Source organism: Neovison vison, chromosome 12, assembly GCF_020171115.1.
Source record: "Neovison vison isolate M4711 chromosome 12, ASM_NN_V1, whole genome shotgun sequence".
Taxonomy (NCBI): domain Eukaryota; kingdom Metazoa; phylum Chordata; class Mammalia; order Carnivora; family Mustelidae; genus Neogale; species Neogale vison.
Genome location: NC_058102.1, coordinates 37698063 through 37711546, shown reverse-complemented (window position 1 = coordinate 37711546; position 13484 = coordinate 37698063). Strand labels below are relative to the sequence as shown.

The following is a 13484-nucleotide window of genomic DNA, read 5'->3' as shown; positions in this document are numbered from 1 at the left end:
TGAGACTATTTTTATCAACGATTTTGTCAACAGGATTCTCAAGCCACTGAGATAAAACATCTGTTGGTTAATAACCCACCCTGACTATGTAATTTAAGTAACTTTACTACCCTAAGCAAAGGGTAAATCCTTGTGACTAGGATTTACAAGTCACTCTCTGGCAGTTCCACAGTATCTCACAATGGTTTTCTGTATATCTCCCCAGCCACCACTTTGCAATTTATGCATTAATACCACAGTAATCCTTCACTGACAATCTTCATTGTGCAGACACTCCCCAAAATGTTATTTCCTTTTTTTGCTTGATTATCCTTTTAAAACAATTCTCAATAAAAAATTAAGTGGTAGGATTTAAATTACAATCCCATAACACTTGTTATTCAGTGGTATTGAAATACTTTAAATAATCAAGCAACAGAGAATAATTTTAAAAAGTAAAGATGCTTTATAACGTTTATGTATGTAAGTTAGGAGTATTTATATAAGGATAGTAAATATAATGATAAGGATATTATTTCGTATTTTATCCAGAAATGTCAGCAGTTAGAATATGGAGGGGATCTAACATACAGCAAGGTGACTATTATCAGCAGTATTGTATTATATACTTGGAAGTTGCTGAGACCGAATCTAAAATATTCTTAGTATATGTAACTGCATACACACAAAAGGTAATTAGGTGAGATATGAATGTGTTAATTAACCTTATTGTGGTAGTTTCTTCACAATATAGACATATGCTAAATCACCATGTGGTATACCTTAAATTTACACAATGTTATGTGTCAATTATATCTCAATAAAACTGGAAACAAAGAAATGGCAGGCAAACAAACATGTTATGAATGAGTGAATGAATAAATAAATACATGAAAATAAAACTGATGGTAACTAGAGCTAAGAGGATTGGGAAGTAGATTAAATATATGATGAAGATTAAGAGGCACCATCTTCCAGTTATAAAATGAATAAGATGTGGAGATGTGATATACAACATAGGGAACATAGTAAATAATATTGTAAAAATTTTGTATGGACACTGATGGTTACTATACTTATCATGGATATCAATTCATAAGGTATATAAATATCATCAGATCACTGTGTTATATACCTGAAACTGAAATAATATTGTGTATCAGTTATACCTCAATAAATAAAAAAACAAAAACCTCTCAAATTTTCAAAATACTTTCTTGAAGGACATTTCAGGGGTAATATGAATTGAAACAAGTCACTTATTTTAAATTAGGAAAAAATACATACATGATGATACATATTTTAGGCCTAAATTGGAGGAGAGGGGCATGCTATTTTTAATAATACCAGTGTATCATTACTTTAAAGCATTTGGAAATTACTCTTCTTATATTTCTGGGAAATTGGGAAAAAGAGAATACCAATAACTACAATGTTTAAAAATCTTTAGTTACATCCATAAGGAAGAGTAAGTTAGCAATGGCACAGAATCTCTCTTCTACGCTGGCTGACATGCCTTCTCCAGGAACCAAAAGGCAAAGAAAGTTAGAGACAAGTACTTTATATCGCTAACTACTCAGAGTCCTTAGAATATGTGCAGTCCAATAGAAACAAACATCTATTATACATAGGTCCTCATCCAGATACTAGAACCAGTTTCTGAAAGTTAATCTGACATGAATTGTCTTACTTTCTAATGCCTAAATATTTGAGAGTTATATGTTAAAATAAATGACATTTGAAAAAAAAAAACCAAAAACGTGTGTGAGTACTCTCTCTCCTGAAAGTACCAGATGAACGCTTTAAATATAAAATGGTTTGTTAGGGAATAGACAAGATCTCAAGTTCTTTCTGCCTTTCAAAGACATATTTCTTTAATTCTTGTCTGGATTAGCTTAAATACATCATTGTTAAAGAAAACACAAAACAAAACAAACCACACACAGTATTTTGTGACTTCATGACCACAAAGTCCATTTTTATATCCGAATAAGTAGAGAAAATGTATAGCACTGTATTACTGATGACATAATTAAACTGAAACAGTAATAGAAAATTACAAGTTAGTTTCCTAAAGTGAATTTTGAGTGCAAACAGCTTATTCTCAAGAGCTAGGTGATTTGTTTACAGAACTGATATCAGTTTACTGATCTGAAGGGACAAGAAAAATTTCATTCAAATTTGAAATACAGCTCATGAAACCTGGCTGTCAGGCCGTAGTTTATTTTTAATACTCAGCTTAAGAGTTCTATAAAATACATGGATAAAGGCTAAAATAGTGAAGCCTTAAATTAAGAGCTCTTTGCCTCTCAGCCACCAGAACTGATGAGTGTCAGGAAATTAGTCTGGTTGACTTGGCCCCCTTTGCTGTCATACTTGAAGGAGGAAACACGAGAAGCCCCTCCATTTGTTTCAACTGGATAAGTAAGGAAGTGTTCGGTTTATTTTCAGCTAGGAAGACTGGTGATTTGTTTCATGGTCCAGTCCCTTTTTTCTTGATCTCTGTTCTGAAACCTCTTGACATTGACAATGACACTTATTGCTACCTAATTCATGCAGTCCTGATGTTTAAAGAGTTCAACCATCTGAAGATGTAGCTGGTAATGGCAAATAACCCCACAGATTATCTAAGCCTCAGGCACAGGATATGCAAACTCTTCATCATCTTTATCTGATTCCAGACCCACCAGCAACTGACCTTCCTTTTGTGCTGGAAACAAATGGGTTAGCCCAGAAAAGGGCCAGACAGACTGATGGTGTTCTTACCCTGGGTAGAACCCCCAACCAAAGGAAAATCTTTCCCTTCTAAAAACAGCAGAAGTCCCAAGAGTTCCGGTATCTTTTAATAAAATTTCTCATTAACAGGAATACTGTTAGGACCTTCTTAAACACATGGAAAATGCCAAATAGGAGATTAAAAAATTCTTGCAGTGATACGCCACAGATGAATTGCCAATTGTACATAATACCATTTATAAATCAAAAGTATTGTTATTATACTTAGAATTCCTGGATATATATTAAAGATACACCTATCTGTGGAAATATATTTATTCAATTATACATATGTTCAATTAGATATATAATTTAATTATTTCAGAGAATGATGTTAAGTATCAAGTATTGAGAAATTCAAATATATATTTATATATTTACACATGCGTATTATTTTTAAGAAAATCAAATTAAACCACCAAATGAAAAGCCATCATGACTTTTTTTTTTTTTTTAAAGATTTTATTTATTTGACAGACGGAGGTCACAAGTAGGTAGAGAGGCAGGCAGAGAGAGGGGGGAAGCAGGATCCCCGCTGAGCAGAGAGCCCGATGTGGGGCTCGATCCCAGGACCCTGGGATCATCATCATGACCTTTTGACCAACAAATCAAAACATAATAAAGAATGTTTATCACATGGACTTCATATTTCATATTTTTGTCAAATGACATAGCAAGTAAATATTTCTAGGTAGGACCATGTCATCTGTGTCATACCTTTTCATGGACTTTCTGACCAGGTTCCATCCCTTCAAGATGTTCTGATTCTGTGGACCCCTCACTTGATGCCATTTTTCTTTGTATATGAACATTTTGTTCACGCAAGGCAACAATCTGCAAAATAAAAGCACTATGCCTTAAAAACCTAAAATAGAGCATAAAGTATAGAAAAATTGAATTTATTCAAATGTGGCTAAGAACAAATGAATACATGCAAATAATTAGAAAACAAACCTTAAATTTTATTCATATTATTACTTAAAAATATTTTTAACATTTAGGTTAGCATTTTGAATAATAATTACATGAATATGATATTCATTGAAGAAAATATTTTCTAGTTGAAAAATGTATCTATATAGTTGGAAATGTGTCTAAATTAATGCCATGATCCATGTGGTATTAATTCAGAAATTACTTTTTAAAATTAATTTATGAAATGTGATAAAATTCATATCAGTCTATATTTTTAAAGTATAAAAGGAAGAGAAATGAAAACATTGCAGGCTGAAGGCAGGTTACAAGCACATTCAATCACTCTAAGAGGTAGCATATCTGTAATTTTAAAATGAACAAAAACACAAACTGGACTTAATTTTGTGCCACTGTCATGAGTACTTAGAATTAAATGCATCTCATTATCCTTATTTTAATGGCCGTTATCTTAGTGCTGCTAGTTCAATTAATTTGTAGAAGACTTCTCAAAAAGCAATTCATTCTTGAAAATTTTCAGCTCCACTTTACATTGTATTTTCAACTAAGAAAGATTCTCAGATAGTTACAGTTTAAGTGATCTTAGTAATAAGAGGAAAAAATAGCATTCTAACATTTTTAAATGATGTTTTAAAATACAGTTGCTATTTATACATATTTTTGAAGGTATTTTACATTAATACCATAACTTATTAATTTCTTGGCAAATCCTATTATATAAATGATGAGGGAATAGAAGGCTAGCTGAGGACAAAGCAGAAGCTGGCACTCTACACACCCACCCCCCACCCCTGCCTTGACATGTGTGGTATTCCTCAGGCATTCTTGGCTGCCCTAAAGGAAAAACAAGTAGTTAACTTATAGAGGCCACAATCCTGCAAGACCTGAGTCTCCCTCCATTTACAAATGTCCTAGTGATTTACAAGGAAGAGGCTCTCTTATCAATAACCTAACGTCCAGAGACCCATAAATCAGTCCTGAAGCCCTAACATCATCTTCCCCTCCATAAAACTGAGGGAGACTGAGGCAGAGGGAAATGTAAATAAAGTTAAATTTTTTCCAAACCTAAAGCTCATTGATAAGGACCTGCGATAGCAGGAGTGTGACATTCCTCCAGGAAGCTCTCAACAGTCTGTTAATACCTTCTAAAAGAAAAAACCACCCTAACTTGACAAATAGCAAAACCTCCAGTATCCTGTGTGTCTTCTTCTTTCAAATGCTCCCTTTTCCTTACCTCCCCCAACCCCACAGTATACAATCAGCCCACTCCCCACAACCCCAGCGCAGCAGATCTTTATGCCCATGGGTCCTGTCCCCGTGCTTTAATAAACCACCATTTTGCACCAAAGACGTCTCAAGAATTCTTTCTTGGTCATTGGCTCCGGCCCTCACCTCACCAAACCTTACTTATATTCTATAACTTCATCATTAACAACTCAGATATTGGGTTAATATTGGTTCTTGGGGAAATCAATGCCTATAGTATTTAATACACAATAAATAATCAATCACACGAGTCCAGTACGTCGCATAGACCAATAATTGCCAAATAAATGTAAAAGGTCAAGAAGTTGTCCCGTGGCCGTCCCCATCCCTGCCACTACTTCAATGCCCAGATGCACAATGCTGTGTTCATGAGATCAGGTATCTGGTATATGACCTCCAGCATTAACATATGCATATCATTTAGTAAGGGCCGATCACCAAATAACGAAGAACAAGTGCTCTTCTTGAACTGCAGTCAGCAAACAACAGGTTCTCTTGCTCCCACTTTTGGCCACCTACAAGCTGTCATCCACAAAGCAGCCAGATTCATCTTTGAAACTTCACTTACATTGTGTCACTCTTTGCATTCCAAAGAACCTCAATGTTTTCCCAAATTATTTAGCTTAAGTTTAAACTTCTTAACAAAGTCTAGAATACCCCATATCATTCCCTCAGTCACAACAGCTTCCTTTCTGTCTCTCAAATACACCAGGCTCTTTCTCATCTAGATTTTAGGAACTTAATCTTCCTGCCTGAAACATTCTATTCCACCTCAGACCACAAGTAACACAATCCCAGCTTTCAAAATTTAGCCGAAATACCATTCCTCAGAGAAAACGTACCTTGCTGTAGTTTCCCTGCTTATTATTGTGTGTATTTCACTGACTAAATTCTAATATTTTTTCCTTTATTTGCTTAATCACTTTGCTTATTTATTTAGCTATCAGAAGTCCTAATAATATCTCAGGAGAAAACAATTTTCAAAGGAAGACCTTATGGAAAACAACATTTTCATATGAAGCAGCACATTATATTATTATGTGCAAGGTTTAGTTTATTCAATAAAAATGTGTTGATTTAAATAATGAATGGATAGGGATAAACAAAGAATAAAACCTAATTCATTCAGAAGTAACAAAAAATAATGATTTAGAGTGTGTGGGAGACTTCGGAGACATTTCTCTGATGTTGGAACAGAAATGGATTATACTAACGCAACAATAAGAATAAAATCGTCCCTTGGTATATCATTTTTATATTAATTCTTAACATCTTGTCTCTTGAATAAAAGAATAATATTAAATTATCATCATTACATAATGAAATTTTATTTCAAATTTTTTAAAAATTTAAGCATTGTATGCTGACATTCCACTAACATCCATGGCTTAACAAATATGTTGACAAAGGTAATAATAAATTTTTAAAATTCTGTGCATTTTCTTCCATTATTTAATCTACTTAGATGTGAAGAGAGAGCTTTTTTTTTTTTTAAAGATATTACTTATTTATTTGACACAGAGAGACAAAGCAAGAGAGGGAACACAAGCAAGGGGAGTGGGAGAGGCAGGCCTCCTGCTGAGCAGAGAGCTCCACGTGGGGCTCCATCCCAGGACCCTGGGATCATGACCTGAACCAAAGGCAGATACTTAACAACTGAGCCACCCAGGCACCCCGAAGAGAGACCTTTAAAAAAAAAAAAAAAAAAAAATTTAAAAACCAAATTTAACTCTGTTTTCAGAATTAGTTCTATTGGTTTAGTAATTCAGATAAATTTTAAACATGGCTTTGTGCCTAAAATAAAGCAGGTCCTCTAAAAAGGTTTACTGAATGACTCAGTGAATTAATACCCTAAATAATAATAATAAAAGTCAAAATGCCAAATTCATATGGAAAATACTATATGCAAATATAACTGTGCATCTATTAAAAAAAGGACAGATATCAAGTGTTTTACAAAGTATACACATGATAGTTCTAAGAATGACATAACTTTCAACAACCAACATACAAATTCTACTTTTTTTGGTTGTTTTTAATCAAGCCCACAAATTGGGTTTTTGAAGTAGGAGAACAGATGTAGAATCCTCTATATTCTTAAATGATTTAAATGATTTTGTTCTATTTTTGCCCAATAACAAATTATCCTGAGGAGTTATGAAAGCAAAGCTTCAGCATCTGATTTAATTGTAGGTGTTAATAACTTTGATTCTTTCAGGAGGGAAAAAGCTAGAGGTTCTCTCCTGTGAATGCAATGTTGGGGGTTGGGCCTCTTTAATGTTTTCAAAGGGCAGAGAAGTTCACCTATAAATCACAGGGCCTCTAGGTAGCAGAGGTCTCTTTAGGAAATTCTCCCAGCTGACTTAAGAAGCAAATGCAATGGGTGGCTCAGTGGGTTAAAGCCTCTGCCGCCTTCAGCTTAGGTCATGATCCCAGGGTCCTGGTATCGAGCCCCACACTGGGCTCTCTGCTCAGTTGGGAGCCTGTTTCCTCCTCTCTCTCTGCCTGCCTCTCTGCCTACTTGTGATCTCTCTCTGTCAAATAAATAAATAAAATCTTAAAAAAAAAAAAAAAAAAAAAAAGAAGCAGCAGCAGCAGCAGCAAATGCAGGAGATGGCTTGAGAACTAGCTTATAAACACATGCAGAACGAAAGGAAGCTGATGGCCCCAAAACATTCTTTGGGCTCTCACTGCCCAAAGGGAGTGAGAAGGGAAGGGAGGGTGACTTGTCTAGGATACCAAAGTAGCCCTAGATCCCTCATTGCTAAACAGCATGACCTACTACAAATGAGACAGCATGGCAGGTAGGAGGAATCACTTCTGGGTAGACTCTGTAACAACTGGCTTACCCAGTTGTTACATAACTGCCAGAAAGTACTGGAAACTCACCACGTGCCAAGCTCTGTGCGAAATTATTTTAATCTACAAAATAGGTTTTATGATCCACACTTAAGAAGTGATTAAACTGAGATAAACAGAGTGTGATAAGAACTAAGCAGGAATCAAGTGAAAATTAACTCCTTAACTTGATACCTTCCACTTTCTGTCAAATTGCCTCACATGGCTTAAGTCAGGGGAAGTTCATAGTGGGTGGGGATGGGGAAAAAGCATTTCCCTTCCAAGTACTTCTATCTTCCCATCCGGGAAACCTTTGTGTATCATTAAGGTATGGACCCCTCCCTGGAGATTCACATCCAGGCATAGCTGTGCCTACATTTCCAGTTTATCAATCCACTGAAGGCCCATGGAACTCTGGTCAAGGGGAACTGCCCAGTCATTTTAACTGATAAACCATCATTTGTCAACTGTTTGCTGACACGTTTTTAAATGCCCAGCATCCCTTCAATATTACTTTTGTTAACAATATCCTATACTTCTACTGTGGAATTTTCCTTCCCTACTCTAAAGCTAGAGAGTGTCAGTCAGGGGGCCAGAACTCAGGGCAAATGTGTGGGCACATGATCCAAGCCAGGGAAATTGGAATACTCCTTGAGATGTTTCTGGCAGAGCAATGGGGGAAGATTTGTTTTCTACAGACTTAAGCTGGTAGGATACAATCAGGATGGCTGTTTACCATCAGTTCTAGCTCAAGGAGAAAAGCACACGAAAAAGAGCCCTGATGAATCAGATCTGCTCCTAATTCTAGCCATTCTTAAATCACCTCTACCCTTGGCATTTCATTAATACGAGCCCCAAACTTTTTTTTTTTCCTCAAATTTGCTTTTCTGTCACTTATAACTAAAAGCGTCCTTGAAAATATAACAAGGGACATGGAAGGCAACATGGAATTTCTATGTGGAGATTTTGAAGAATGACTAAGCATTTATCAGTTTGAGACATTGGGGGTGGGGAGAAAGCCATTCAGGAAGATAGAAGAACATGGGCTCTTTGTGTACCTAGTACTATGGGTTATTTAATATTCCTGTGGTGAACACTATCTGGATGAAGATAAAAGACAGGAGACTAAAGAAACTGAAGTACCTCAACTAAAACTCTGACATCTGTGTTCTTCTTGCTCTGGCTTATTGCTTCACCACCACTCTTACTTTGTTTCCTGATTGCTCATCTAGCTTCTGAGAGCCTGACCCATTGTGTCTAGGCATTTCTAAACCCATGATATTTCCAAGCCAGTCTTCCAAGTTTTGTTCTTGCCTTTGCCTCTATCAAATTGTTTTTGGCTCCTGGATGGGGGCTGGTCTGAAGGACCAAGCCATGATTAGAAGCTTAGAATTTTCAACTCTACCCCCTGATTCTCCAGAAAGGGGAGATGGCTTGGAGTTGATGATTGATCAAGCCTATGTGATGAAATTTCCATAAAGGTCCTAAAGTATGGGGGTGAGGGGGTTTCCAGGTTGGTGAACATAACATATCCATGTGCTGGGAGAGTGACATACCCCAACTCCATAGGGACAGAAACTCCTGGGCTTGGAACCCTCTCAGACCTTGCCTATGTTTCTCTTCATCTGGATGTTCATCTGTATCCTTTAAAAAAAATGGTAAATGTAACTGTTTTCCTGAGTTCTTTGAGTTGCTCTAGCAAATTAATAGAATCCAAAGAGGGGGTTATTCGAATCTCTGATTTATAGCAAATCAGTCAGGAACACAGATGGCAACTTTTATTTACAATTGACATCTGAGGTGGGTAGGGGTATGGGGTAACTGGGTGATGGGCATTAAGGAAGGCATGTGATCTAATGAGCACTGGATGTTATATACAACTAATGAATCACTGAACATTACATCAAAAACTAATGATGTATTAATATTATATATTGGCTAACTGAATTTAAATTTAAAAAGTATAAACAAACAAACAATTGACATCTGATGTGGAAGGAGTAGTCATGTAGGACTGAGCCTTTAACCTGTGGGATCTACCACTATCTCCAGGAAGTGTCAGAATTAAGCTAAACTGTAAGACACCTAAAAGTGTTTCAGTGAATGCTTGGTGGAAGAATGCTCCCTTCCCACTCAGGCATACACACATCCAGTGTCAAAAGTACTGTAAGTGTGGTAGTCATGTCAGAGTAAAAGAGAACCACAAGAGGTAGACTGGAGTTTTCCTCTACAAACCCTTCTTCCTTGACTGCTTCTGAAACATCTTTTAGGTCTTTGCTTACATGTCACCCATTCTGGAATGGAATCTGGGATCCTCCTCCTTCCAGATTTAAGTTATATAATTCCTTAGCATTCTCCAATAATTCATGTTATACAAATTATCACTATCACAATTAGCTGTTAGTTTTCTGATTGCCCATTTTGCCAATGAGTGCCTCAAAACCAGAACTACATCTGATTATTTATTCCCAGTTCTTAAGATGCTGGTTAACAAGTAGGAGGCAATCTAGAAATACTTACAGATAGTTGCATGAAAAAAGACTATATGAATGGAAAACCTGATAGGGAGTTGGAAAAACTGGATGGCAAAGTTCTCAAAAATTTATACATAGCGAAGAAAATTAGTAATCCATGTGGAAGACAATGTAAGCTTGAAATCTTCCCAATGTTCAAAAATGATTCAAGATTAACAAGGACCCCTGAGAATGGAAGAATTCATTGAGAAAATACAGGAGGATGAGAAGTACTGACCTAGTCTTGTAGGATATTCACAGCTCTAATGTAAGGAAACAGGGCAGAAGGCATAGACAACTATAAAGGAGGATAGGGATGGGATCATGGGAGGGCAGCTTAATGAAAGTTAACCAGAATTTTGTGTCTCATTGTGTCTTAAAATATTCAAAATATTGGGGCACCTGGGTGGCTCAGTTGGTTAAGCAACTGCCTGGGAGTCCTGGGATCAAGTCCCATATCGGGCTCCCAGCTCCATGGGGAGTTTGCGTCTCCCTCTGACCTTCTCGCCTCTCACGCTCTCTCTCACTGTCTCTCTCTCAAATAAATAAATAAAATCTAAAAAAAATATATTACAAGATATTTACAGGTGCACGTCAGCCTAGGTAATACAATTCACGTATATTGAAGTACATGCTGTATTTATATGATTTAGATTTAGAATAGATTGACATTAGATGGAAAAACAGAATTCCATAGTTATCTAGAAATTTTTTTCAGCCAAACAGAATTCTTAACATAGAAAAAGAAAAGCAATGTAATTTAATTTAATTTTCACTTGGTTTTTCTCTTCTTTATTTTTTGAAAATATTAATCTACACGACATTCTGAAGTTTGACAAGGAAGGCCAAAAAATAAGAAAGAGAAATTTAGAAATTAAGTTTCTAATTAAGAACTGTTAACAATACTAATAGTTGTTATATATGTTATATATGTTGAATACCTATTATATGCCACAAATTACAAAGCAATTTACAAGCATAATCTCTTTTAATCCTCCCAATAGCATAAATTGGGCATCATTTTAATTTTACAAAATAAGAACCTAGCACAGAGGGAATAAATAATATATTTAAGGTCACAGAGAAAAAGATGTAACAGAAACAGGTTTCTGATCCAGGTCTGATAACGTCAAAACTTGTTGTTTAAGTATTATGTTATAATGGCTTTTGAAAATTACTTAAGTGATTCATTGCATACATAATCCAAACATTTATCTAGGTCAAAACTACAGTTCTGTGGTCTGATAGCAAGGGCATTTACCTGTCCTGATTTGGCAAAACAACTGAGATACAGTTTGAAAAATATCTTTAATTATTCCCAGGAATAAAAGTCATGCTGTTTACATTTTAATCATTTTTATTTAGAACTCTTATGTGGTACAGGCATTTCAAATTACTTTGAAAACTGCCCAACTACTGTTTAAAATAAATCATGTCTACTCTTCATCCTAATTCTCCAGAGATTGTCATTCTGATATTTGTGAATTCATAGTTGCCTTTACCTACTTAACAACAACTTCCAGACACTGCCCGTATCTAATTAACGAAGATTCTTTTCCTCTATTTTTACCCCAAACTCAATTAACAATTCCAAGAGTGAGACTTGCAGAAGTCTCACTGCACTAACACATAATTTGCTTCTACACATATACTTATTCTAATTTAGCTGAATTCCACACTTAGATTCCACTGACGTTGCAACATGAAAAAGCAAAGAAAAGTAACTAGTAGAACAGTAGAGATTTACGATTTACACTTAAACGACTCTCTAGCCTCAATAGTTTGGATTTGTGTTGTTATATGGATTTGTGTTATCTGGGAAACCATAAAGATTGAGATACTTATTCAAACAGAATTAAGGACCTCAAGCCAATAGGCATGTCACTTTCCAGTGCTAGGTATTGGCCACTGATATGTAAGCACCACTGAAGTATATTAAAACCCGTGTAAAACAATGTCATAGAGTAATGCCATTTGATCAGCTCCTATGTAACATTCATTTTCAAAGTCTTTCAGTGAGTGACTGAAAACATGTGAAACTCAGCAGATTCAATGAATGACTGAATTGTTTTGAGAAGAGAATCAGAGGTTTGCATTGTAAGATTTTGCCTCTTGTCAAGTTTAGAAGATAGTTATTTAATCAATGATTTGATGTATGAATCCACTTATCCTAATGAATGATCAAAGAGCTTGGAGGCAGAAAACGTAGAAACCATTCACTTGGTGGTAGTTTCAGTTTTACCACTATACTATCTCTATTCAGTTGACAAATATTTATTGAATAAATGAGAACATGGTGTATACCTTTATTTTTAATCTGCTCCACTCTGGCTGACCAGCTTTCCCAGTTCCTATTAAATGAATTCACTGTGTACTCAAATTTAAACACACATCACCAGTAAGTTTCCGGTGATTCTTTGATGGAAAACACAGTATATGAACAGGGCATGAATTTGGGCTATTTTCAAATTTTATATATGAACTGATATTGCTTATACCTAAAAAACATAAGAATTCCTTGTATAGTTTTTAATGGTGAAAAATCCTTTTAACAATGATATTAGAGGGGCTCTTGGGTGGCTCAGTCAGTTGATTTTGGCTCAGGTCAAGATCCCAGGGATGCAGGATTGAGCTCCTTATCCCACTCAGCGCTCAACTCAGAGTCTGCATGAGATTCTCTCTTCCTTGCCGTTGCCCTTCCCCGCAATCACACACACTCTCTTTCTAAAATAAATAAATAAAATCTTTTAAGAACCCACTAACATTAACATTTTTATAGCCCATTTTTAAAATAATAACTGGCATGCAAAACTCTTATTGTTAGTTTTAAGTTTAAGACAATGGTTGCAATAACAATAGGATTTCAAATGTCTGGTAAGGTAGATTTGTTTTTTGCATGGAATACTTATGGTATTCATTTTCAATGTAATGGTTATTCATTACTATAATATTAATTTCAATAGCTATGTTTGTAATATAACTATTGATATTTAATTCTACTATAAATTACAATTCTCTATGAAACTATCTCTATTCTATTCATCTAATTGGTATTTTAGTCATTCTTTTTTTTTGATACTTGGTTACTCTTTAGTTTATTTCCATTATTCAAATACTTCTCTAATATTTGAAATTACAATAAAGTCAAATGCTGGCATTTTCATTAGGGGCATATAAATG

At 35.4% G+C, this 13484-nt stretch overlaps 1 protein-coding gene across 12 annotated transcripts in view; it reads right to left on the bottom strand.

The window, feature by feature from the left end:
- Positions 1-13484, bottom strand: part of PPFIA2 (PTPRF interacting protein alpha 2) — a 486729-nt gene that overhangs the window by 144803 nt on the left and 328442 nt on the right. For all 12 annotated transcript variants that reach the window (XM_044229065.1, XM_044229070.1, XM_044229067.1 and 9 more), the window contains one exon: positions 3472-3588. In XM_044229065.1, the coding sequence (XP_044085000.1) occupies positions 3472-3588 (117 nt within the window). The remainder of the gene's footprint in view (positions 1-3471; positions 3589-13484) is intronic.